The sequence below is a fragment of the Solanum pennellii genome, chromosome 12, assembly GCF_001406875.1.
Source record: "Solanum pennellii chromosome 12, SPENNV200".
Taxonomy (NCBI): domain Eukaryota; kingdom Viridiplantae; phylum Streptophyta; class Magnoliopsida; order Solanales; family Solanaceae; genus Solanum; species Solanum pennellii.
The window spans coordinates 80185262-80211841 of record NC_028648.1 but is presented as its reverse complement, the minus strand read 5'-3'; the positions used below and the strand labels follow the sequence as shown (position 1 = coordinate 80211841).

Sequence of the window (26580 nt, the reverse complement as noted above, 5' to 3'; positions counted from 1 at the left end):
ATGCTGCATAAGAACATTTCCGGAATGAATGTGGGGAGCAGTTTGTTGATGTGATTTTGTGCATAACCTTCCCTGTGCCAGCAATTGCACGAGCTCACGTTTCATTTCTTGATTACGTTCCTTATTTACGGGATGCATATTCTTAAGATACTGTTGGACCTTAATTTCCTGTTGATAACTTGAAGTTCAGTGCGATTATGAGGATGAAGTGGCGTAGGGAGCTGAGAATAAAATCTAAGTTGGTTAAGCCTCACACTGTTTTTTTACTTCTGCCTTCGTGAACTTCTGCATTGCATACTAGATGTATTTAGTGATAATCTAGTTACTTTCTGTTACAAATAAAGGAAGATTGCAGTATCTATAAACTGATAATCAACTCCACGAAGTGTACCTTGCTTTAATCCATCGCTAAATCACAGACTATAGCTTTATGAAGTGACAATAGAATAGGTGAGGAGTAGCTGAATGCCCTGTGAATTAGCGATGGGAGCTCTCACTCTCTCTTTCTCTTAATTGGCCAATATTTTGGTGATTAGGTAAAAAATCAGTTTGGGATCTATTTTCTTTGGACTACATGAATACTCCTGCAATAAAAGTAGAAGCTACTTCTTTCAGTATTTAAAGATGTGGGTTTTATGTTAAGCATCTTTCTATGCTTTCTCTGTTGTTTTTTGTTGAAACTGGATTAGCAAAACTAAACATCTCGACATGTTTAGCAGGAATGTAGCATTTTTTATAGTACTTTTGGGGTTAAGATGACGTTCGTGCCTTCAACTATGGAGTAAGGATCAAAATACCCTCCTGACTCTGGTGGCCCTAATGTTCCCCCAAGTGTTCAATTTATGTTCTTAAAATGTTTTAGCCAAAGTAGCTTCCACGTCCAGCCATTAAACAGTTCACTTGACTGCTAACTCTAGTCTCTTCTTATGCGCATTTCTTTTTTTCTAATTTTTTTATCACAAATCATGTCAAGGTAAAGCAGCTATGTCTCGGATGAGGGGAGTTAACTGTTCTAAATAAAAAAAGGGATAGAATCTTCATTCTCTAATTTCAACTGATTACACATTGTTATATGCTCATAATTGGATCTATTTGACCAGCCTTAACGTGGCTTTGTTATTTGCTGGTATTTTCTCCCTTTGTGCTTTCTTGTCTCTTTTCTTGCTCTCATAAATTTCGAGTACTTTGAGTTGCCATCTCCTCGATACTGCTTGTTGTCTTCTTTAAGTACGTAGCTCCTCGGCTGTTTGATGGCATCAACACCACTGCTTTTTCGGTTTCTAGGTCGATATTGGGACCATAACTTTGCTACACTCTGACTGAAATCAACTCGTATCCTTCGATCATCAATGACAGTATTATCCAGCTTAATATAGGCTTGCTCACAGGACTCCTTATCCTCAAACTCGATGAAACCATAACAGTGACTAACCCCAGTCTTGTGATCTCTGATTACTTCAGCAGATGTCACGGTTCCAAAGCTTGAGAAGATTATATACAGTGCTTCCTCTTCAGTTGTCGGATTTAATTTACAAACAAAGAGCACATTGTCAGGGGGTTTCATCTCAGCATAAGGAATGTCCCCTACACTTTCAAGTACTACTGCTCGGGAATGTGCTTCTTTCTCTTCACGAACACCTAATTGCTCATCCTCTGGCATCCAATCATCCTCTAGTCTAACATCATCATCAATCTCATCTTTAGGCTTTCTTTCAGGTGAAGCATCTGGAATCAAGTCGGCTAATTGGGAAGGATCATCGAAAGGATCATACAATATGTAAGTATGTTTGATTCGGATATTTTGATAAGGCTTGCCGGTCTTTTCATCCACATAAGCTTCGTTTATCCTATTCAACGTGTCAAACCCTTCCGTAATCTCTCCAAAAACAGTATGCTCCCCATTAAGGGAATCAAGGTCATCACGTAACGTGATATAGAACTGAGAAGCATTTAGATTCTTCCCACCAGTACTAGCACTAGCCATTGCCACAGTCCCTTTCTTTGAATGCTTCAAGTCAGAATGAATCTCTTCACTGAAAAAACGCGCCTGATCACCGTATAAAAATTTGTATATCGAAACCCCTCCAGTTCCTGTTCCGGTTGGATCTCCGGTTTGCATTGTGAAATCCTTCCAAACAGTGTGAAAGAGACAATTATGATAATACTTTATCTTACACAACTTCAGAAAATTTTTGCAGGTTAACGGACACTGATCGGTGAACAAATCGATCACCATGTCCCCCAAACTTGTGATTATCATCACAGACATAATGGAATGAGGACTGATTTTCTGGTGAAAAGGTATGAAGACTGATTTTCTGAGGGACTAGTAGAGAGGGTTTGAGGGTTTATTTATAACAAAGAGAAAAAAAAAATAGCGTGTTAGTCTATTCCTACTAGGATTAGGAATAAGGCATGACAAAACTGAAATTTTTTCCTATTTTAACACGTTAATGAATTTTAATTAATTATAAAGTTTAAAAAACAGAAAGACACCTTGTAAATTTGTAACTGCAGCCCATGACTGTTTCCTAAACTTAAGGCTTATAATAATTTGTAGTATTCTAAATCCACAATTAAAGCCTTTTTAGCAGCTTCTTAAAGGTTCTACACCTCAAAATTTACCCTCATTTTTGTTTTCCTTCTTTAATATTGTAATTTGATTGTGAATATTGTGAAGGTGAGTTGTAAGTAATGTCTAGATTTTGGTTTTCCCCCAAAGTTACATAGTGTTTGTTTTTATAAGGCATAATATATACGAACCTTAACTTGGCGTCAGTAGGCAATTATGATCCTTTAATTTTAAATGTGCATAAATAGATACTCAAACTTATATAAAACAAAAGTCGTGAAAGTATTTAAATCCATTTTCCTAGAATTTAGGCCCTTTCTCTGTTTTTTGTGTGATCATAAATTATAAATTGTTAATTAATGATCAGTTATACCTTCCCAAAATAATTTTTTTAAAAAAACTACCGTTTTGCCTCAGTATAAAAATATATTTTAAAATATTTCTTTTCCTTATTTCCTCTTTCTTCTTTTTATTTTTTGTAGTTTTCTAAAAATAAATCTCTCCTTAATAATATATATAATGATTTCAACTATTTTCTAAAAATAAAAATATTTTATTTATCTCTTCTCCTTATTACCATAAATGCCTTTCTTCCATTATTTTTTCCTATTAATCATTGTAATTCCGATTGATTTATTGTGGTTTTAATCCTTTGAAAACTTCGTGTATTTTATTAGGATTTTCCAATATGAATGTAGTTTGGATTTTTTCGTGTGACAAGAATGAAGGAGAATGTTGTGCTAAATTTTTTCAAAGGAAGTCAAGGTTTGAAGGTGTATTTGTAATGTCTTTTTTCTTTTGTTATTATATTATTTATGCTCTTCTTTTTTCAACTTTTTCTTGATTTATTGTGATATTAACCCTTTGAAGATGTCATATATTTTATCAGGATATTTCAATATGAATAAAGTAGAGGAACTTTTACGTATAGTCACTCAAAAATAGTGTAATTACTCTCCGTAGCTATAGTTTGATAATTACAATTCGTAGTTACATGCCATAAGAGGAGAGAAGCGAACGAGAGAGTGTAAAGAGTGGGAGAGATGTGAATTTTATATGTGTATCGTTTAGATAATTGTATATTATCCATATGTATTTGCATATATGGCAAGCGAGATTGGGAGGTGCCGGAGAGAGATGAGAAAGATTGAGAGAGGAAGGAGATAGACGAGCGAGAGAGTGCTAAGAGTGGGAGAGAGATAAATTGTATATGTATATCGGTTAACTAATTGTATATTATACATATGCATATGCATATACGGCAGGCGAGATTGGGAGAGGGAGGAGAGAGGTGAACGCGAGAGGGAAGAGAGGGAAATTGTATATGCATATTAGTTGTGGTTGACTCAAAGTTAGTTCTAGATGGATTTCTCGATCATTAAAAAATGGGGAGAGGCAAAGGGAAGAAAGAGGGTTTTATATGTTGTAGTTAGGGGTGTCAAAAATGAGCACATAGGTAACCCGCTCAAAATTTTAAGGGTTGGACTCAAGATAATTTGAATTGAGTTCAATCTCAACTCATTCAAGCATAACGTATTTGAAGAGAATTCTTGATTGAGCTCAATTCACTTTCCAATTTCAACCCGTTTTAAAACCTTTTATTAAGATATCTTCCTATATTTTAAGGTATAATTATTATCTATTTAACATCTTTTAGTGTTTATCTATCCATTTGTTAATTTTTTTTAAAAAAATCTTGAGCTAAAATTCAAATTGTAAAAATAAAAGTTAAATATCAATATGTTAAATTATTGAGATTAATCGGGTCAAATTGATGCAATGCGTTTTTTAGCCCATTTGAGCCCAACTCATTTGAGCCCAAAGTAAACTTGGACAGGTCAAGACCCAATCCGACTTTTATTCAACCTATTTTAATATTCTCAATTTCAACCCAACCCGTCCATTTGACATCCCTAGTTGTAGTTCTCGTTGAAGATTTATAGGTCCCTGATTTTGGAGCATTCCATCCAATTACGCTGTCTTAAAAAACTAATTAATAAGGATGAAGAATATACAAATACAATATACAATACTCATAGATAAGATTAGAACCCAGGACTTCAACTTAGCCATTTTGACACCAGAGGTTGCAACAACAATATACCAAGTGTCTAAGTTGTTCAGACTCGGGTATGGGTGTCTAATACGGGTTGTACGGATCTAGAGTTTTTTTCTTCATGATCTAACTTTTAAGATTTGGAGGTATGGATCCAAGTACGGATACATGGTGGGATTCAAACTAAAAATATTCAATTATATAAAAAAAGAGTTGTAGGTCTGAATTATAAGAGATTATGTTGGAAACTTAAAAGGTATTTCATGGAGAAAATATTGATAGAGAGGAGCATCCCAAAAGGAGATAAAGGGAAAGATGCTCACATAGAAATTTATGTATACACAGGTTACTACTTTGTCTTCAATTTCACTTTGTTTTGATTACAAAAATCATTGGTATTTGTCCCGATTTTCTTAGTCAATTTTGATCAAAGTTTCCAAAATAGGTTGACCAAATCATGTTGACATAGTCAATTTTGATCAAAGTTTCCAAAATAGGTTGACCAAATCATGTTGACATAGGTGCGATATCGAAAGTGAAGAGTCCGAGCAACTTAGTTCTCGTTAAGGATGAACTTTTTGCATTGAGGGAGACATTGCAAGGAGAAAAGCTAATTTTGATCAAAAAGATTCTATTCATCCTTTGGTGTACTTCTCAAGCTTTTACTGGAACATGACTGGACAGTTAAAAAGGTGTACCTCTTTTGATTTATGATAAGTCACCAAAGTTGATAATTGGAAGAAAAAAAAGGGTCCAATTGTAAGGTTTCAAACAAGATATTCTTTTTATTTAAAAATCTCAAAAGGGCATATTTGTGGTTGAAAACTTGAGTATCTTACACCTGAGTATAGCAAAGGAATTTCAAGTGCAGTATGACATAAATAGGTGTGCACTGGAATAATCGAGTTGCGCTAGAGGTGGATTCATGATTTTGAACTTTATAAGTTATGTGAACGATCTTAAGTGGTTAGTAAAAGAGTTCTTAATGTAATATTATGCGTATTTAGTTGTTTTCGTAACTCACACATATATGATTTGGATCAAAACTACTGAATTCTGCTTCTGCTGAACCTATATATTAAAACCTAGCTTCTCTCCTTGGTGCGTGCAAGCTAACCATGACATCATTGTGATAAAAGAAAGATCTCCATGATTACCAGTTACCAATCATTTGAAAGAGGATCATAAACCAAAGAACACACTAGTTTGTTAGTGAGTTCTCTAAGAATATTTAGTTTAAAAAATTGTGAATAAGGACCCTCCACTACAGCATTAATAAGGAATCCCCAAGCAAGTTGTTTAGAAGGGGGATAATCTCAGTGAAAGATAATACGTAGTTTTTCAATTCTTATCATCTAGCTATATATTGTTTTTTTAACCAACGAGGATTGTGACGGAATGGATATATAGGTTTTCTTCACTATTAATTAGATGTTTCGGATTTAAGGTATTGGACAGGGCATAAATCTTTTTTACGTCGAATGGGCCTAATATAACACGAATTCATATTAGTAAAATTATAATGTAGATGTCAGACATCAAATGAAATAAAAAATAATTATTGGTTGTGACCTCATTTAAGCATTCACCTACAGCCTACCCAATCACTTAGATGAAAAATAGTCGGTGAATATATAATATATGTATATCGATTAGAAAAAGTAGATAATAGAATCCTGCTGGCTATTGGTTTAAAATCCCATTTTGCAGTAAATGATACTTGAGGAATTTCTTTCTTACCATTGACTCCCAAAATCCTATAATATATGTCAGCAGAATAATTTTTCTATAATTGCATTTTGCTTTGTCATAGTGCATATAGCATAGTCAAAAACACTATATCACACATAGTTGACTCTGAAAAGATGAGCTACTTGGATATATAATATATGTGACCATTTTTTTTTTACCTTATACAAGATAAGATAAAAGATGATAAATTAAAAAATTATTTATTAGTATGGGTTATGTTGGAAATAGTGAAATTATTTCATTCTTAATAAGAGATTTCAGGTTTGAATTCTAGTATTGAGAAAAACCCTATGGGAAGCGTCACTTAAGGTGCACGGTTCGAATTTTGTCGGCGCTCCACCGTGGGTTCTAAGCCAGAGGCGGGGTCAGAATTTTCAATAATGGGGTTCAAAATCTATAGAAATGATAGTCAAAGGGTGTTCGACATCCATTATATATATATATAAACTTATATTAACCATGCATAAATAATATAATATTTTGCCGAAGGGGTTCATCTAGACGGTAGCTCCGCCCTGGTACTGACACCGATGAGAAACGAAATAAGGATAAAATTATATTATTTACGTTTTGAACAATTTAAGTTTTTAAATCAGGCGATTGATACAATTTGACATTATATTATAATAGATAGAGATTTGAGATTCAAGCCTTATTATTAGCCATTAACAATTAGTATTATTTTTGAAGTATTGGAATAATATAGTTCATAATTTCATAAAGACCATGCATAAAATATCCTTCATGATTACCAATCATAGTGAAGACAAAACAAGACAAACTTTAGGGGAAATTGTGGTGCTTTATTCCATATCATTTTCAAATAACAAGATTCTTAAATACTAAAAGACTAATGTAATATATATCAACATATATAGATTCCTATTGCAACTTTTTGTAGAATATTTACCTATGAAATTTCGAGAATCAGGGCCCTCCACTCCAAACAACTTGTCTATATATAATGGGATATTCTCCCTCTTTTTTTTGATATTCTTCAAAGGTTTCGAATCGGAGTAAGAGTCAGGATTTAAAATTATGATTATTGAATTCGTTACTGAATTTCAACTCGTTTAAGTTATTAGGTTCGTAACTAAATACTTATGCTTCTTTTATTAAAAAAAATCTAATACAAATGCACGATTTAAACAAAAATCGCAATCTTTTTTTCTTTTTGTAACCTAGAAGTTACTTAACTTTGCTCAGGTATCATATCAAATACTTTTTGTTTTATTTTCTCCTAATGACTTCTTATGATATTTTGGCAAAAATGAGTGATATTTTTTTTAAAAAAAAATGGATAGTTGGTTTGTGATACTTAAGTAAAGCTAGATGATTTTTTAATTATAAAAAGTAGTAAAATAATTTTAGTGCTATATAAATCAATAAAAATAAAAAAATGTAGAAATGACAAGATAAATTAGATATTTATAAAAAAAAATAACAATATAAAACGATGACTGAAACGAAGATTCGACATATAGTAAAAATAATGTGTAAAGTCTATATGACCTTATTATAGACCAACAAAAAGCAATGTAGCGCGATAACGCGTTTATTTTGAATAAAATAAAAATTGACTAACCATCTAAAAACCAATCATTCAAGTTAGTCTTTGGATCATAACATTGAGTTTCCTTTATTTAGGTAAACCTTTAATTTCCATATCAGGAAATACAATTGTTAGGCAAAAGTAATGTGTCATTTCAAGTAGCTTGAAAGTCATTTTACTTAGTATCTTGATGGAACATTAGATCTTTTCTCAATGTAAAATCATATTATATTTTATCAGAGATCTCGATTATTTATGTCAAGTTTTAGCTATGAAAACACTTTTATTATAGAACACATTAATCTTAATATAATTAAAATATTATGAAATTTAAATTTTAATCAAATTTTAATAGGATACTGAATAACAAGTAGGAAATCAAATTAAAAGAAAAAAGAAGAATCATATTCTATTGTACAGTCAGAGCATAAAGTTCTATTCAAAAGGATCTACTTGACACAGATACCAAACAACATGGAATAATGTGGCTAGTTCATGGTACATATACTCGTGTATAATAGTATTTGTCTACTACTGACTTTATATAATTTTTAAAAAATTATAAATTAAAGAATAATTTTACTATATCATATTTTGAATAGAATAAATATAATGTCTAGAAAAATAATTATTATTAACGATAAGGATCGATTCGGAACTAAGTAAAAAATTATTCATTGATTTCATAAAGTGAACAAGTATTATTAGACATCTCAAAATAGTATAGTAAACAATTATTATTGAACGAACAAAATATATAATATTTAGATAGATGGTGCAGAATGATATTGTTGATTATGGATAAAAGTTTTACTTAATATCCATCCATTAATCCTAGGCCACTAAGAAATCTTTTATAATCTCTCTTCTTAAACTATGGTCAACAAAACTTTCAAAAATAAATAAATAAATAGAGGCTAGACTCTAGAGAGTCAATTTGTTTTTATCCAAGTAAATTTTAAATTAAGTAGAAAGGGAGTTGACATCGATAAAACGATATCGTATAAATATAATTTTATGAATCTAAATGATCACACGCTTTAGCGTGTTAGTAGAAATAAAATTATGAATCTAAATCCTATATATCAACTAGTTAGGTGAATTCCCTAGGTGATCCACTTGCTCATGATGATACTGTAAAAAGCAAAGAAAGATACTTCAAAATACTTTATCCTCCACATGCATCTTTCCATTAGTCTCATTTCATATTGCTGACAAGAATCACATTTATGTATAACTAGATCCCCTCCTAGAAAATTAAAAAGAGATTCCCCCAACTTGCTACTCCCAACACTTCCCTCTCTTTTTTTAATTTTTTTTTGAGAGAGGTGTCTAAACTAGGGGCGGAGAAGCGGAGCTAGAGTTTTACTTATGAATTTAATTGAATTTAGTATATTTGATCTAAATTATATATTTATTAATTCAGTATTCAATTACTTAAATAGAAATATTAAATTCATAAGATTCAAATTCTTGTTCTCACTTTGGACTTTGAGCTAAAACATCTTATATGTATCTGAGCAGTTGCATTATATATTTATAATAAAACAAATTACTATATAATAGTAAAGTGTTTATACATGCTAAATTGTTTGCATGTTGGCTATTTCATGAATTAATTGTTACCTTTATTAGAGGCGGAGATAAAATTTTTATCGCGTGTTGAATGAATTTATTTTTTTAAAATATAAATAAATTTGGTCAATTATATTGTATTGAGAAATTTGTTGAATATATATACAAAATTTATTCAGAACATAGAAAACTATCTTTTTAAAAAACTATAAACACAAAATTTGAATCTACATCTACGATCACCAATATAGATATCAGTTAATTTTATCTATCAAAATCTAGACAAACTGAAAGACATAACATATTTATTTGTTTGTCTCTTTTGGAATTTTCAAGAGACATAACTTTTTTGTCTCCGAAATTTGGAATAAAATCTATATATACACTTTATTTTTTTAAACCTTATTTAAAATTATGAAATTATACGAAACAAATATTATTATAGTTTCTTTTGAAATTTAAAAACTAACCTTATCATATTTTTATTCATTTCATTAGCGATCAGACCACACCTTAGATACCTTCCTCCTCCATCCCTATAAATAACAAAGCTTATCTATCTTGTCCATACAATCCCCTTGACTTAATTAGTCCTAAAGTACACTACTTTCTTCTAGAACTTCTTCTCCTCCTTCCAATTACTTCTCAACACACAATGGCCAATTGGACAAAAAACCAAAACAAGAAATTTGAGGAGGCATTGGCTTTATTTGACAAAGACACTCCTGATAGGTGGCATAATATTGCTAGGTGTGTGGGTGGAAAATCAGCAGAGGAAGTGAAGAGACACTATGAATTGCTTGTGAAAGATGTCATGCAAATAGAAAATGATCAAGTTCCTTTGCCTAATTATAGGGGTGCTAGTAGCAATGGAAGAAGTTATTCCAATGAACAAAGGTATTGTTAATCTTATCGTATTTAATTTATATTCACTGACAACAAAATATACATCGTATATTTTTAACATGTCATATATGTTACTCGTCTTATCTTCCATGTTATGGGAAATTATCTGTAATATATCTATATTATTTGGATTCTTAAATGAATATCGAAGGGTGTATATCGAATTCTTCATAAGTAGTTTATTTTTTTAAAAATAATATGAATGACAATAGTTTTAGAGAGCTCGATCAAGCTGGAAAAAGAAATAGCTATTAATTATCTCAAGAGATCAAATAGATTTAATATATATTCATTTTGTATATACTCCCTCCGTTTCTTTTTACTAGTTAAATTTTGACTTGACACACCGATAAAGAGAATAATAATCGGTATACTGAGTTTGTCATACTTTTAATTAATTAAGTCTTAAATATATTTACTCAGTACATTTTTTAAAGACGTTAACTCAATATTAATAAATTGAAAATATAATACAATTTTTTTTTTAATCATTTCTTGATTTCTCAAAAATAACGAGTAAATAAGGATGGAGGGAATATTATTATTTTTACTATAATTGTATATTACTTGAATGTTTGTAGTTATGCTAATTAAAGATATATTAAGTTTAATAAAGTACTTGAAACTTCTGAATTGTTTGATATTTTACTATATTAGGAAGCTATAAATGTTACTTATAATAGTTTAGCTCCTAATTAAGCAATCCCACATGAAATTTAATCCTACTTGTTTAATTAAGCTCTAATTAAGTTACCCACATGAAATCTAATCCCACTTTATTTTAGAGCACATGCATATTGTCCTACATCTTAATTAATCTCTGACCACATTATTATACAAAATAAAATTGTTTAACAATTATATCTTTGTCTTTAATAAGTATATCATCACATGATGTAACACATATTAAGGTAACTTTTTGTACCTAATATGGAAACAATCAACAACACTTGTATTAGTCACATTTTTTTTTATATTATAAACGTTAGATATATAGTACACTTAATCTGTCTTTTTTTTTTCATAAAAAAAAAATACCAATAAGGTTAAAAATATTTTGTAATATCATTGTTATTTAACATGTTGACACGTTGTTTGCCTAATATTTTAAGTCAATGTTTAATAGTGTAAATATCCTTTGAATTAACCTTTTTTTAAATAAATTTCTCTTGAACAGGCTTATGCAGAATCTGAGGTTATAGCAAGAAGAAAATTGTATCGATGTATAATATCATCTAATTATCATTACTATAAAATGCAAACAAAAATTAATCCATGTATATTTTATGCTAATATGTATTAAAGTACTTTGCTTTTGTTGTTAAAATGTATAACATGAACGCAAATAATACCATGCTTACTTTAATATTCTCTTTTTCTTTGAATTTTTGTCTTTTCGAAATTCGATTTAAATTCATCAAAATATATGAGTATAAAGTTGACGATATGAGTTCAGTTGAATCAATAACTTTAATTTGAAGTTTGTGTTTCTCTTAAAAATTCATTAAAGATTGGGTACCAAGTGAAACACACTACTCTTTACTTTAGAATTTATATCAATGAGAAAAAAAAAAGTCAAATACAAATCTATAATTAAAGTAAATCAATTTTCTTAGTTAAATACATATGTCAAGTAGTTATTTTCATATAAATTTTTTATATGTGTAAATGTTTATCGTACCTTGATCGAGGTCTAATTAAGTTTAAACCTCATTCTTACTTGCACTAGTGTTTACACTAATCATACTAATCTATGATACGTCAGAGGTACGTCCTTTTAAAACTTGCCGTACTAGAAAAAGATTCTTTCAATGCTCTAACGCCTACATTGGATATGAATCAAATTATCTCACGACGTTCTAAACCCAAATAACGTACTATTTTAAATGGGGAAATAACCCAAACCTTGAAACATAGTACAACTCCATGTGGTGAAGAGCCGACATCGAGTATTGAACCTTCCCGTGGATGTGAACTCTTAGGCATGCTTTCTACGAGAAAATCCGCTCTTCGACATATATATTAGACTGTAAGACAATATAAAGTAAAAAAAGTTTATATTACTTAACTATGATTTAGTGATAATTGATAAGAGCGAATATAAGATATGTCTCAGATTAATTAATCAAAAAATTACGCGACTCAACAAACATAACTATTGTATCTACTATACACAGTGATACAATAACTGATTAGATCCAGTAAGCCCAAGAAGCAAACTAATCTCTCTATCGGCTGGGCCAATGGTTGACTAAATGGGCTTTCAATCTAAAATCATAAATGGGCCGTGAATAAGGACAATGTACACATATAGCCGATTTTAGGACATTATTTAAGTCATAGGCACAACATAAACTTTTTTCCTAATTTACAAATTTAGCCACTTTCATATTCGAATGAAGTCGTAAAAATCGGCTTGAAGTTACAATTTTATATATTTTTGAAATTTGATCCACAACTTGTGTAAAAAAAAGCTAAGTATTTTTGTCTAAATTTGGCCTAGCAATCTCAAAATTTTATACCGTTTTAATTGAATTCCTATTCCTTTTAAAATTGGAGTTATCTTAAATAAATGGATAAATCTTGGCTACAAATATGGAAATAAACACACACACACAAAAGATGAAATAAGATAAGGATATTGTTAGAAAATGCACTAATTAGGTTACGTGAGGGAGATGAATAAATAGGCTATGATGAAGTCAAGAAAAAAGGCTAACTTGATTCAATTTTTCTAGATTTTTGTTGTTTGGATAGTTTGTTACGTATCATCGTATTATAATGTACTGTATATTTTGATAAATATATTGTATAGTATTTTATTAAGATATAAATCGAGCCTCAAATTTTTTTTAAACCAATAGCTTTGGGTTTTAACTCTAGCCGGAAAAAAAAAATCTTCCTACAGAGCGTTTTTCTTTTAAACGATTCATATTTATCGAACCCCACTATATAAATAACAAATATCGGATGAGAAAGTAAAAACAAAAATAAGTTCTTTCCTTTCCTTGCTTACTCGTTTGATTGGTTTGGAAAGGTTAATTCGTATAACTAAAGAAAATGATATATTTTAAATGATTAACTTATCTAGGTAATCAACATATATAAATATATACAAAAGCTTTTTTAAAATTTTGAATTGAAAATGTATATAATATGTTTAGATCATTTATGCCATCTAAATGTGATTGGAGAGAGAAAAACAAGATCTCCAATAAAAAAACAAATAAATAAATGAATAAAATAAAAAAAACTAAAAAAACTACGTGACTGCCTATCAATCCTCTCAATATATAGGACCACAAATATTTATTTAATATTAAGATTAAAGAAGAGGACAATGGGTCCAATTAGGTCCACTAATTTTTTATTTGTTCATGTATATATTAATTAAAAAAATACAAGAACAATGACAAAGTTAATTTTTTTTTATTAAAGATGCTCAAAATTTTAATACCTATCTCTAAAAAAAAAATTATTTTAAACTTATATATAATAGGATTTCAATTAAGAGTATTCAAAATGAAAACTCTTGAATTAAATAAAAATACGTCAATGTAATATATGCCATTTTCAATTTTTAATATTTAGATTACTTATATTTAGCAAAGATGATTTGGTAAAATTATTCCTATCATTTTATGTTTTTTAAAATTCTATATTAAATTAATAATGGATAATTATTATTGGACCAATATATTAACTTTTTATTCGATCAGTTTTTGTTCAAATTATTGAACAACTAATGGGCTATTTATCTGGCTGGCATAGTAATTATTTGATCACAAATAAAATCAAATGTATTTGAGTAGTAAGTACAATTTTTTTTTTCAATTTTAAAGGGACTAAGGGAGTATAAAAATTGATAGAAATTAATTATTTGAGAATTTCTAGCAATTAATTACATGATATAATTATCAGGTCTTCTTTAAAAATTTCTTTTTCCTTAGACAATGAAAAAGTTTAGGATAATATTATGAAAATATTTGGAGGCTAAGGGTAATAATTATAACTTAATTAGGATAATTAATTAAGATATGTATGATATAAATAAAGACTTGGTGAGGATAATGGGACAAGACTCTAATCACTCACAATCATGATGGAGTTATATTAGGGATTAACTTTTAACATATTTTATTTATCTTGGTATGCATGAACTAATGAGGTATTTTCGAGAGGAGATATCATGATGTATGTTTTTTTTTTAAGACATAGTATTAATTATCGAGACATTAGATAATAGACAAGATGTTTTGGAGACAAAATTTGAAGCTTAAAGAGTGCAGGTTGAACAAAAAGATACAGTACTTGAAAGGTGAAATTAGTGGCATAAAATTTCACGAGACATACACATACGTAGGAGTGAGGGTTGATATACAAATCATTTTCAAAAGAAAAAGTTTCAAGTACCTTGAGTTAATAATCAACGAAATTGAAGGTGATCATAATGTTACACCTCATACTCGAATGGGTTAAATAAATAGAGAATTCGAAGTCTTGTGTGACAATAATGGGATTTAAATGTAAGTTTTATAAAATGATGTTACTCAACATTAAACAACGTCGTATAGGGTAAAAATTAGAGTAGAGTATGGACCGTTCAAAAACTCACATTAATAAGATGAGAATAGCGAAAAATTGAGATGTACAAATGTACATATTAGGAGAGAAATATTACGAATGAAAATATTCAAAATAAGATAAACGTAATTTACATTAGATAAGTAAAAGAAAAAACAAGACTATATGCATGATTCCTACACGTGAAAAGAAGATGTACAATGTCTTTATGTTTGAATATAAATTCAAAGTTGCAACAAAAAATTATTGTCTTTTAATCCTTAAAGGATTAAAAGCATTTCGATGCATATTTAACTGACTATTTTGAACTTTCACCATCTTATTACAGCCTAAATTTGAGTCCAATATAATATTCGCTTTTTAATTAAAAGTTTTGAATTTAAATTGTGAAATTAAAAAAAAAGAAAAAGAATATTCTCTGTTCTCTCTTTCTAGTTATCTTACAGCAAATACCTGTCATCTTAAAACGACAAAACACCATTTTTTTGCTAATTGGAGCATCCCAATGACGATTTTACTTGTCTGAATACCAAAAACTTTGTATTTCTGATCTATTACTGGTAAACCCATCTGGGGTTTTTGAATTCTTGAAAAAAAAATGAGTTTCAGAGAAGAAAATAGTGAAGATGGTAGAGGAGGGGATCTGAGGAAGCCATTTTTACATACTGGAAGTTGGTATCGAATGGGTTCAGCACAAACTTCTAGCATGTTGGGTTCTTCTCAAGTTATCCGTGATAGCTCAATTTCAGTTCTTGCTTGTGTTATGATTGTTGCTTTAGGTCCAATCCAGTTTGGGTTCACTGTATGTATAGCCATTTCTTTTTTTTTTTTTTAAAGTCAAGTTGTGTTTTTTTTTCTGCTGTGATGAGTTTGAAGTGGTAAAAGGGATCAATTTGGTTAAAAGGTTGAATCTTTATTGACATTCTTTATCTTAGTCAAGTTTGTTGTTTTTTTGCTATGATAAGAGAATGAAGTGTTTTTTTCACCTTTCTTGTTTAGTGGTAAAAGGGGGTTGATTTGGCTAAAAGGTTGAGTCTTTATTTACATTCTTGTTAACTTGAATCCCTTTGAGTAGTTTGTGCTTTCTTGGTTGGTATGGGGATGAAAATTAACTTTGTGCCTTTTTTTTAAAAGTGATAAAAGGGTTAATTTGGTTAAAAGGTCAAGTCTTTATTGGAATTATTGTTAACTTAAATCTGTTGTGATTTACCCTTCGGGGTGGCCCAGTGGTTTGGTCTTGAGACTTCCATGTAGGAGGTTTCAAGTTCGAAATCCCTTGCCAGCGAAAGCAAGAGATTTGCCTTCTGGGTCGAGCTCGTTGCACCGGACTTACCTAGTGCAGGTTACCTCTCCTATGTGGTTTCCAAGCTATTGCATGGGAGCGGAGTTTTACCTTTTCCACACCCAAAGGCTAGCGGTTGCGGGTTCCCTTGTCATAAAAAAAAAAATTTTGTTGTGATTCTAGAGATTGAAGTTTCCCTTTATGTAGTCTGATTTTACTTGGCTGGTATGGGGATGAAATAAACTTTGTACCTTCCTTTTAAGTGATAAAGGGATCAACTTAGTTAAAAGGTCGATTCTCCCTTTATGTAGTCTGCGGTTTCGTGGCTGGTATGAGAATGAAAATTAGCTTGTACCATTATTTTAAGTGATAAAATGATCAATTTGGCTAAATGGTTGAGTTTTTATTAGGATTCTTGTCAAATTAAATCTGTAGTAATTATAGATATTGAAGTTTCACTTGATGTACTCTGTGCTTTCTTGGTTGGTATGGGACTGAAAGTGAACTTTGTGCTTTTCTTTTAAGTGATAGAGTGATCAATTTGGCTTATAGGTTGAGTCTTTATTTGCATCCTTGTTAACTTACATCGTGGTAATTCTAGAGATTGAAGTTCCCCTTTATATAGTCTGCGATTCTTGGCTGGTATGGGAATGAAAATAAACTTTGTACCTTTTTTTAAGTGATAAAGGAATCAATTTGGATAAAAGGTTGAGTCTTTATTAGCATCCTTGTTACTTAAATCTGTTGTGATTCTAGAGATTGAAGTTTCCCTTAGGTAGTTTGTACGTTCTTGGCTGGTATGGGAATGAAAATAAACTATGGACCTTTCTTTTAAGTGATAAATGAATCAATTGGCTAAAAGGTTGCTTCCTCATTGTTATTACAGTTTCTGATTTCAATTTGTTATGACATGATTTTGACCTATATGTGTAGCATTTCTAGATGTTGAAGTTCCAGTTGTCTTATTTCTGGTATGTATGTTTCTCTGTTTGATCAATGTTTTTTGTTCTTCTGGGGTTGCTTTGTTGTAGTCTGGTTACTCATCGCCTACGCAAACTGCCATAGTCAATGATCTGAAGCTCAGTGTATCTGAGGTAATGGGTCATTCTTGCTTTATGTATTTTGATCTATTTGTTTGAGAGCAGTTGCTGACTAAATTTAAGTTTTTTAGTTCTCTTTATTCGGTTCCTTATCCAATGTGGGTGCTATGGTTGGGGCAATATCTAGTGGTCAAATTGCCGAGTATATTGGACGAAAAGGGGTAAGATGGACTTGATATTTTATCATCTTGCCTACTGTGCACAAGTAGATACTCAATCTTTTTCATCCTACTTGCAGTCTTTAATGATAGCTGCTATACCTAACATCATTGGTTGGCTTTCCATCTCGTTTGCCAAAGTAAGATAATTTTGCTTTGATACTAATAATAAAGTTTCTTTGCCTCATGCTGTTCCTCATATTGCTATATTTGTATCTCCATTTTTGACTTCGATATTGATCTAGGATCTGTCCTTCTTATACATGGGAAGATTATTGGAAGGTTTTGGAGTCGGCATAATATCTTACACGGTACACATTAAATTTGTCAATCCTCTTATGTGTTACTTTTATGGGTTAGTGGACATGTTAAAAGTGTCAAATTCTTGTTGCTTTCCATTTCCATGCTTATTTCAGGTTCCTGTATATATTGCCGAGATAGCACCTCAGAACCTGAGAGGGGCCCTGGGGTCAGTTAACCAGGTTTGCTAGCGACTTAAAATTCCGCTTAACCAAAGTTATGCCTGCTAAGTAAATCACATGTTAACTTTTCTATCATGCAGCTCTCTGTTACAATTGGGATCATGTTGGCTTATTTGCTAGGACTTTTTGTAAATTGGAGAGTGCTTGCTGTTCTTGGTAAATGATCATTTCTCTTAAAATCTCTTTTTAGATATTTAGTTTATAGATGTGAATTGTGAAGTTGTTTATTCATTTCAATTTTCTGATGAATGGTATTTTCTGTGTATCATTTAATTTCCTTCAAGTGGAGATGTGTTTTATACAATGTATCTAAAGGAAGTGAGAGCAAATTAATAGGATATTCAAACCTGTCTTGACTTCAAAACAAGCTTTAAGTTAGGCTTCTAAGTTGTATTAAAAGATGAGGCCGTCTTTATTAGAACTCACGTCCCTCATGTGGGCAATTGGTACCCCTAACCAACCGAGCTGCGCACACATTTGTATACAAGGGTGTCACTTTATAACATATATCTCTTATATTTTCTGCTGTCATTTAATAGTATTTTCCTAAGAAGCAGTGCCATGTGACACTCCTCGGACCTTAGTAGATCGACCAAGGATGACAATGTCTTACCAAGCTCAAACAAGTTTAGTTTAGCGGATCAAGGGTCGAATTTAAGTAGTTTTTCTGTGCATTCAATACATCTATTGGTTGTGAAGTCATGCTTTAACTGAGGTTAATAAGTTAACCAAACATACCCATTGCCCACAAGGGAAAAAATAGAATATGTTCAAGCTTAGTTACTTATCATTAAAAAAAAGGTTTTCAATCTTGTTTTGATGGGTTAACCAGGTTAGCTACCTTGAGAGTTTAGACTCGGCTCTTAACCAGTGTTATCAAAAGAAAAAAGCTCTAAGGTCCGTTGGGGCTTCTAGCGCAAATAAAGTGTGAGTTTTAGTGAAGAAAAGGCGCAAAGGGTCGTTTGGGGCTTATAATTAAGCATGAATGGCAAATATATGAACAAGGAAATCAAAAAAAGGATCACAATAAAGTGAAATACCAATTGTTTAGTGTCGAAGAGGCTCATTGGCAAGGAAAAGTATGCCTTAGAACTTTGATAGCGGCAGCGAGGCAAAGCGCTCAACACGTTTGAAGCCTCTCTTCAGGGCTTAAGCACACCTTTGGCAATACTGTTCTCACCTCATTCTTAATTAAATCCATCTTTCTCCTTTCTGATAGTTTGGAGACAGAAAGATGAAGCACTTTCTCTTTCACAGATACTATTCATAATGCTCACATACTGTTTGGTTGGTGACTTTCTGTTTCAAATGACCTTCTATTCGTCTTTTGATATAACAAGCCATTTTAAGCAATTCTAGTGGGATAAATGCATCTATTTTCTACCATAGCATCCCTTAGACGGGGTAACAGCTAGGATTTCCTTCATTAGAAACAAAAAATACATCTCAAGAAAGCATTCATGAGGTGGTCTCTGCTCCTACCGAAGCAATAGGAGAAGCAGCACATTGTAGCCAGTCGTCTTTGCTTGGTCATCTAATTATTTGTCATCCTTGCTAACTGATTTAGCATATCTCTTCCAGAAAGTTGGTTTTACTGGTTGTGTTGTGATAAAACAAAGCAATATCAAAGATATGTCCGAGTGATGTTAAGCTACATTTTGGATTGATTTGAAATGCAAACTAAACAGCCTAGAGTGTTTTAAGCCTTCTCAAATGAAAGAATCCACAGTGCTTAGTTTCGTTTAGAATCACGTGTAGAAAATACTCACATGGCAGAGATCTTTCTGGTGTCTGTCTTGGGCATGTCAACTAACTATCATTTTCCGCCGCAGGAACATTGCCCTGCCTTGCACTGATACCAGGCCTATTTTTCATCCCAGAATCTCCTAGGTGGTTGGTGAGTATCATACCATTATTTTCCATTGTTCTTTGAAAGTTCTAGTTGTAGAATCTCATTTGATTTTCTTTGTGAGACATAGGCCAAGATGGGTCTGACAGAAGATTTTGAAACCTCTTTGCAAGTTCTCCGAGGGTTCGATGCTGACATTTCCGTTGAAGTAAATGAAATTAAGGTAATTCAGTTACTTGAAAGACCATGAACTCACAGTACAATTGTAGCTACTATTCCATGGGACAATTTTGTAATACTGTCAGAAATATGGAACTCATTGTCCTATTAAATGACTGTCCTGTGTAGAGGGCTGTAGCATCCACAAGCCGAAAGTCGACAATACGTTTTGCAGATCTCAAACAAAGAAGATATTGGCTGCCTCTCATGGTAAATTTGTTGTTTGGTGCTGTTTTCAGAACATGACCATGTTTACATATGCCATTCTTTAAAACATTTCATCCTGCAGATAGGCATTGGACTGCTTGTCCTACAACAACTCAGCGGAACCAATGGTGTGATCTTCTATTCCAGTAACATTTTCCTATCGGCCGGTACGTGAATAGCTTTAGCTGAAATATATTTATCTTCCTTTGTTCAATGACAGAAGTACCAAGTATTCTATCTGTACAAGAAAGGTCATAGAGTACGTGGTGGAAGCAAGTTATGATTCTCAGTATCCGTGAAGCATCGAAACCTATTCTTAACAACTTTTTGTTGGTGTGATGAGAACCGTAACCGAAACTACTGAAGAAACTTAACATTTCTCTTCAAATCACTTATTGATTGATATGTTTATTTCTCATGATATGAGCCTATCTAATTTAGTTATAACTTTAACAGGGATTTCTTCAAGTGATGCTGCAACTTTAGGTTTTGGTGCTATCCAGGTCCAGATTAATTTTAGTTCGCTTGCTTTTCCTCGTTCAGCATATTATACAAAAAAGGATACACAATGATTGTTCTTTTTCCCCCATGTGGCACTGTGTCAATTTGTTCTCGTCACATTCTGATCTATTTCCTTCGTAGCTAACATACAACTGAAGAAGATTGAAATTTGTAGGTGGTTGCCACTGCTGTTTCTACATGGCTGGTGGATAAAACTGGCCGTAGGCTTTTACTGATTGTAAGTTTTGGCAAAATTTAGCAACTTATATATGTAGTTTTTGAACTTTTTCCTAACAAAGAACTCAAATGCTTATAGGTCTCGTCGGCTGGAATGGCTGTTAGTCTCCTTATTGTTTCCATTGCATTCTTTCTGAAGGTACTTTAAGCTCAAGTTATGTACTTTGCCTTTGAATTTTGAAAAAATGCGGTGTTCTGGCCCTAACATGTTTCTCTTCATTTGCGTGTATCGTTGTTCAAAAAGGATTTCGTAGATGAGGATTCTACCTTCTATGGTGTTCTAGGCATGATATCTGTGGTTGGTGTTTTGGTATGTCCTCGACTTGTTGTAGACGTCTTTTTGACTCTTGGAAAAACACTGCTTCTGAATAATTGATTTCCTTTTCTAACCATTTTTTCTTTTCAGTTGATGATTGTTTCATTTTCGCTTGGAATGGGACCTATTCCGTGGCTTATAATGTCTGAGGTACTAACATCTTTATTTATCACATTACTATTACATTTTCTTGTTGGTTTTTTACTCTGGCAACGTTAAATTCAGCACGTTCCTACCTTTTCGAATCGTCGAACCTATATAGTACGAGTTTTCAGAGTTCATCTCAGAAAATACAATCTTGGATGTTGATGGTGTGAAAAGAACTTCTACGATATGGCCTTTTCCATGTTTTGAACAACATAACATAGTTAACCTTTTTCGCCAGTGGCGGAGCAATATGTAGTTGAGGGGTGTCGACTGACACCCCTTCGTCGGAGAATTACACTATGTAGCGAGAGTAAAAATAATTTTTATGTATATATATTACATATCGATACACCTTGACTACAACGCGATTTTACTTCTTTATATTTTGACACCTCTCAGTCGAAGTTCTAACTCCGCCACTGTTTTTCGCGATTTTGTACTTAATTATTTTTTAGCACAAATTTTGATATAATCTCTCTGGTATTGTAGATTCTTCCGGTTAAGATCAAAGGCCTTGCTGGAAGTGTAGCGACGTTATCAAATTGGTTCTTTTCCTGGGTAATTACAGCAACTGCACCGCTGCTATTAGCTTGGAGCAGCGGAGGTATGTCTCTTGTTCTTACAATCTATACCATGTACACGATCCAACCCGATCATGAGTATAACATGCATTTACATGAGCTAATTGATATTTACCAGCCTAAACGCGTAGAATATTACATATTTTGGCCTGTTGTTTGCGTATCCTATGAAAATTTGCGCCCTCCATTTTATTCAGTGGTCACGAACACCCAAGTGTTTGCTTTACTGTTGCTATAGTCGTTGGTCATGGTCATGTTGATCTGACTTAACGCGTCTACGTGATCTTTACCAGGAACCTTCACTCTTTATACACTTATGTGTGCATTCACCGTGGCGTTTGTGACAATTTGGGTACCTGAGACGAAAGGGAAAACACTAGAGGAAATACAGTTCTCGTTTAGATGATAAAATTCGCGTATATTTGCATTTTCCTCTTCGTTTTTTCGACAATAATTCTTGCCATTCTGCAAAAGTTTCAATACCATATTACAAGATGAAATCTATGAGATTTTACATTTTGATTTATTCATCTTTTTTTAGAAACAGAGAATCATACACAAGTAAACAAGTGGTATTTGATTTTTTTTTGTACACTATTGTTCAGAATAATCTGTTGTTGTAACTTTAATGTATATACTCCATATATCTATTGGACATTTTGAAGGATCATGAGATATTTTTTGCACTTTGTTGATGACCAGTTTATTAATCGCGCTTACGTATTACAATATAGGTGCTTTTTCATGCTACGTTAAGTGAAAAAATAGAATTGACGATTTATGCTTTCAATCTTGTGTTGATGTGTTAGCATATCGACTAATTGTCACGACTCGAAATCTCATTAGATTGCTAATGAAGTTTAAATATTTATAGCGATTATAATGTTTCAATAAAATACGCACTTGACAAATATTCGTTGAAAATACTCTTTTTAGGGCAAAGTTATTAATTCCAAGGGTAATTTTTTAAAGTAATTTCAAGTTAATCAGACTCTAAAGCGAGTATCTTCGATCGTTATTCTTTAAAGGGCAACTTCCACATATAGCAAACAAAAAATTCATATTTGTATGCTATAGCAAAGTTTGCATAATTGCGCTCCATAGCAAACATATAACTGTATAATTCGCTATACATATACAACTGTATAATTCGCTGGCCTAAATTGTATAATTCGCTGGCCTCGCTATACATATACAATTGTATGATTTGCTGGCCTAAATTGTATGATTTGCTGGTTTATTTCGCTGCAATTGTATGATTCGCTGGCCTATCTCGCTGCAATTGTATAATTCGCTGGCCTATTTCACTGCAATTGTATAATTTGCTGACTTATTTCGGTGCAATATGTGTATAAAATTTGCTTTGCATACAACTGAATCGAAGTAAAATGTTTGTATATTGTATAATTATAAGTGTATAGGAAGAAGATATATGTTTTTCTCTCGCTTTATACAAAAACGAAAACACAATTTATACACTTTTGTTGTATAAAACGAGAGAAAATAGTATTTCACTGCAATTGTATAATTCGCAATTGTATTATTCGCTGGCCTTTTTCGCTGCAATATTTGTATAAAATTTGCATTTGTATACAATTGAATCGAAGTAAAATGTTTGTAAATTGTATAATTAAGTGTATAGCATGAAGATATATATTTTTGCATGTGTATATACAATTTTCTCTCGCTTTATACAAAACAGAAACACAATTTGTACACTTCTGTTGTATAAAGCGAGAGAGGCAAGCAGAGGGAGAGTGACGAGCGAGAATGGGAGAGTGGCAAGCGAGAGTTTTGGGAGAGAGGCGACTGACAAACTTTGGCAAATGTTTGCTATGGGGCACAATTAAATCAAACAATAGTTACTCCATTTATTTTAGGTTATTAGTTTGCTATTATTTGCCATTATCCCTTCTTTAAATACATGTATTAAAAAAATTAAAATTGAATAAAATCTTAGAAATTCTTTTTAGCTTATGCATAATTATTGCACCTACATTATATAGGTAAGTACTCTTGTAAAATAATATTGACCTTATTAGAAAATGTTTTCTTCTATAAATAATATTTTGCATGATTATATTATATTATTTAATTAATACTTAAATGAGAGATCAATATAATTAATTGATAACTAATAAACACAAATATCTCAAAAATGATGTTAATTTCAGAAAAATTTCAAATCTAAACTACTAATTTTATGTTATAAAATCTATTTTTAATCCATTCTCAATAGATTTTTCAAAAGAAAATATTAGTATCATATATTTAAAAAATCTATAAAAAAAAAATAACAAAGTTTTAAATTCAAATATCACATTGCGAGTTCACACCTAAAAATTGCACAAAAGAAAATTTTAGATTCGTTGCTGATTAGTCGTGAATTCACACTATACATGCACAAAACAAAATTATAAATTCGTCTTTTGTTCACTCTGCATTCATACTATACATGCATAAAAGAAAATCCTAAAATCGTCTCATATCTACCGTGAGTTCACTATATATGCACAAAATAAATTTCTAGATTTCACCTCTCGTCCATTTTGAATTCACTTTTACATGCACAAAAATAAATCATAGATTTATCTCTTGTCTATATATTGTTAGAGTTCACACTATACATGCTAATTTTTTTATATTTATAAATGGCCCTTTTGTCCACAATATTAGTTCACATTATACCTGCACAAAAAGAAATAAGTATATATTTTTACATGGAACTTTTCAGAAACATGCAAAAAAAAAAATGTAGAAAGTAAAGCTAGCCATTATCATGTTTCTAATTTTTCTTTTTCCCTAAAAAAAAGGAAGAAAATTGGGCCAAATTTTTTTCGTGAATGCAAAGTAATAATAATAATATATTTGCTTTAATCTTCCCTTTAGACCCACTGGAATATACAGGTCTCGGTTTTGTAAAGATATGGTATATGTCCTTTAACACTGTGGTTGGATTATTGTTATTCATTATATTATATTGTATCGTTACTATATTTACATTGTTTGTTTTGATTGTTACTTAAAATATATTATACTGTATTGTTAAGTTTTGTTATTACGTAACAATGAAAACCCTTATTTTATGGAACAAACCAATTTGGTGTGTTCCCATTGTTACTTAATTTCTTTTTCCCATTGTCCCTTTATCTTAATTATTTAAATCTAGTCAAACCTCCTACCCTAGAATAATTAAGATATTTTAGTAAATTTATAAATTACAATACAGTACAATACGATCAAACCAAACAAGTAAATGTTATTAAACAACAATAAACAATACAGTCTTGCCAAACATTGTACCATACAATACAGTATAATAGAGTACAATACGATACAATACATTATGAAACAATGGGTAACAATGATCCAAACAAAGTGTAACTCAACAACAAAAGCTAGTTCAATGGGAGAGGATTGTCCAAAACTTATAACGAGTCTAATCATCTCATTAATCACCGATGTGAGATTTTTGTTATTCTTTAACATCATCCAGCGCGTGGGTATTTGGGCTTCCAACATTGGGTGAGATGGACCCTGTTCTGGTACCAGGTAAAGATATGACACTTATATGAACTTGGACGATGCTCCCCTCATGAGCTAGCTTTTGGGGGTGTGAGTTAGGCCCAAAACCTAATTTACATGGTATCAGAGTCAGGTCCAACCCCGACTCCCGATCCACGCTCCAGTTGAATCTGAATGTGAAGGAGTGTGTTAGAGTGGGTAAGAGTCTCACATTAGTTGGGGAATGAAATGATGGTCTACAGACTTGGACAATTATTCCTCATGAGCTACCTAATTTTAGCCGTTCTAAAAATTCGCTATACATATACAATTGAAGTGAATTGTATAAAACAAGAAAGAGAGAAATTAATATACAATTTGAATTTATATAAAATGAGAAAGAGAGAAAGACAAAAGAGACTTGAGCAGGGAATACACAATTGAATCGAATCGTATAAAATGAGAAAGAGAGAAATAATACAATTTGAATTTGTATAAAACGAGAAAGAGAGAAAGGCAAAAGAAACTGGGCAAGGGAGTATTTTTATTGTATAATTATAAATATATAGAACGAAAATATATGTATTTGCATGTGTATGTATAATTTTCTCTCTCTTTATACAAACAGAAACGCAATTTATATATTTCGTTTATGTTTGTATAAGCAAGAGAGGCGAAGGTGGCGAGCGAAATAAGGGAGAGTGACGAGGGAGATCTAGGAGAGGGGAGAGAGAGTAACAAAAATATATGTATGTATACAATTTCCTTTAGCTTTATACAAACACAAACACATTTTATACATTTGTGTTTGTATAAAAAGCGAGAGAGGCAAGCGAGACTGTCACCAAACGAGAGTGGCGAGTGAGATTCCACGAAGGAGAGTGGCAAAAATAGCTATAGTTTGCTATAGGGTACAATAAAATCAAAGTATATTTATAGCATTTTATTTGAATTAATAGTTTGCTATCATATACAATTTTCCCATATATATATATATATA

At 31.6% G+C, this 26580-nt stretch overlaps 3 protein-coding genes across 3 annotated transcripts; 2 read left to right on the top strand and 1 right to left on the bottom strand.

Annotated features, from left to right (window-relative positions):
• Positions 1-524: 524 nt before the first annotated feature.
• LOC107005673 (peptidyl-prolyl cis-trans isomerase CYP59-like) lies at positions 525-2567 on the bottom strand. Its single transcript, XM_015204316.2, has one exon. It carries the CDS (start codon positions 2267-2269, stop codon positions 1103-1105), a length of 1167 nt encoding a protein of 388 aa, XP_015059802.1. The 5' UTR covers positions 2270-2567; the 3' UTR covers positions 525-1102.
• Positions 2568-9952: 7385 nt separating this feature from the next.
• On the top strand, positions 9953-11740 carry LOC107006852 (protein RADIALIS-like 3). The gene is made up of 2 exons (XM_015205366.2): positions 9953-10404; positions 11591-11740. The coding sequence occupies exons 1-2, from the start codon at positions 10163-10165 to the stop codon at positions 11613-11615; spliced, it is 267 nt and encodes an 88-aa protein (XP_015060852.1). The 5' UTR covers positions 9953-10162; the 3' UTR covers positions 11616-11740.
• Positions 11741-15386: 3646 nt separating this feature from the next.
• On the top strand, positions 15387-22753 carry LOC107005215 (sugar transporter ERD6-like 4). Its single transcript, XM_015203745.2, has 18 exons — positions 15387-15799; positions 17311-17373; positions 17451-17540; positions 17618-17677; positions 17783-17848; positions 17954-18019; positions 18100-18175; positions 19852-19916; positions 19999-20091; positions 20217-20297; positions 20377-20461; positions 20751-20797; positions 20971-21033; positions 21112-21171; positions 21277-21342; positions 21439-21498; positions 21985-22099; positions 22370-22753. Exons 1-18 carry the CDS (start codon positions 15596-15598, stop codon positions 22480-22482), a joined length of 1473 nt encoding a protein of 490 aa, XP_015059231.1. The 5' UTR covers positions 15387-15595; the 3' UTR covers positions 22483-22753.
• The last annotated feature ends 3827 nt before the right edge of the window (positions 22754-26580 follow it).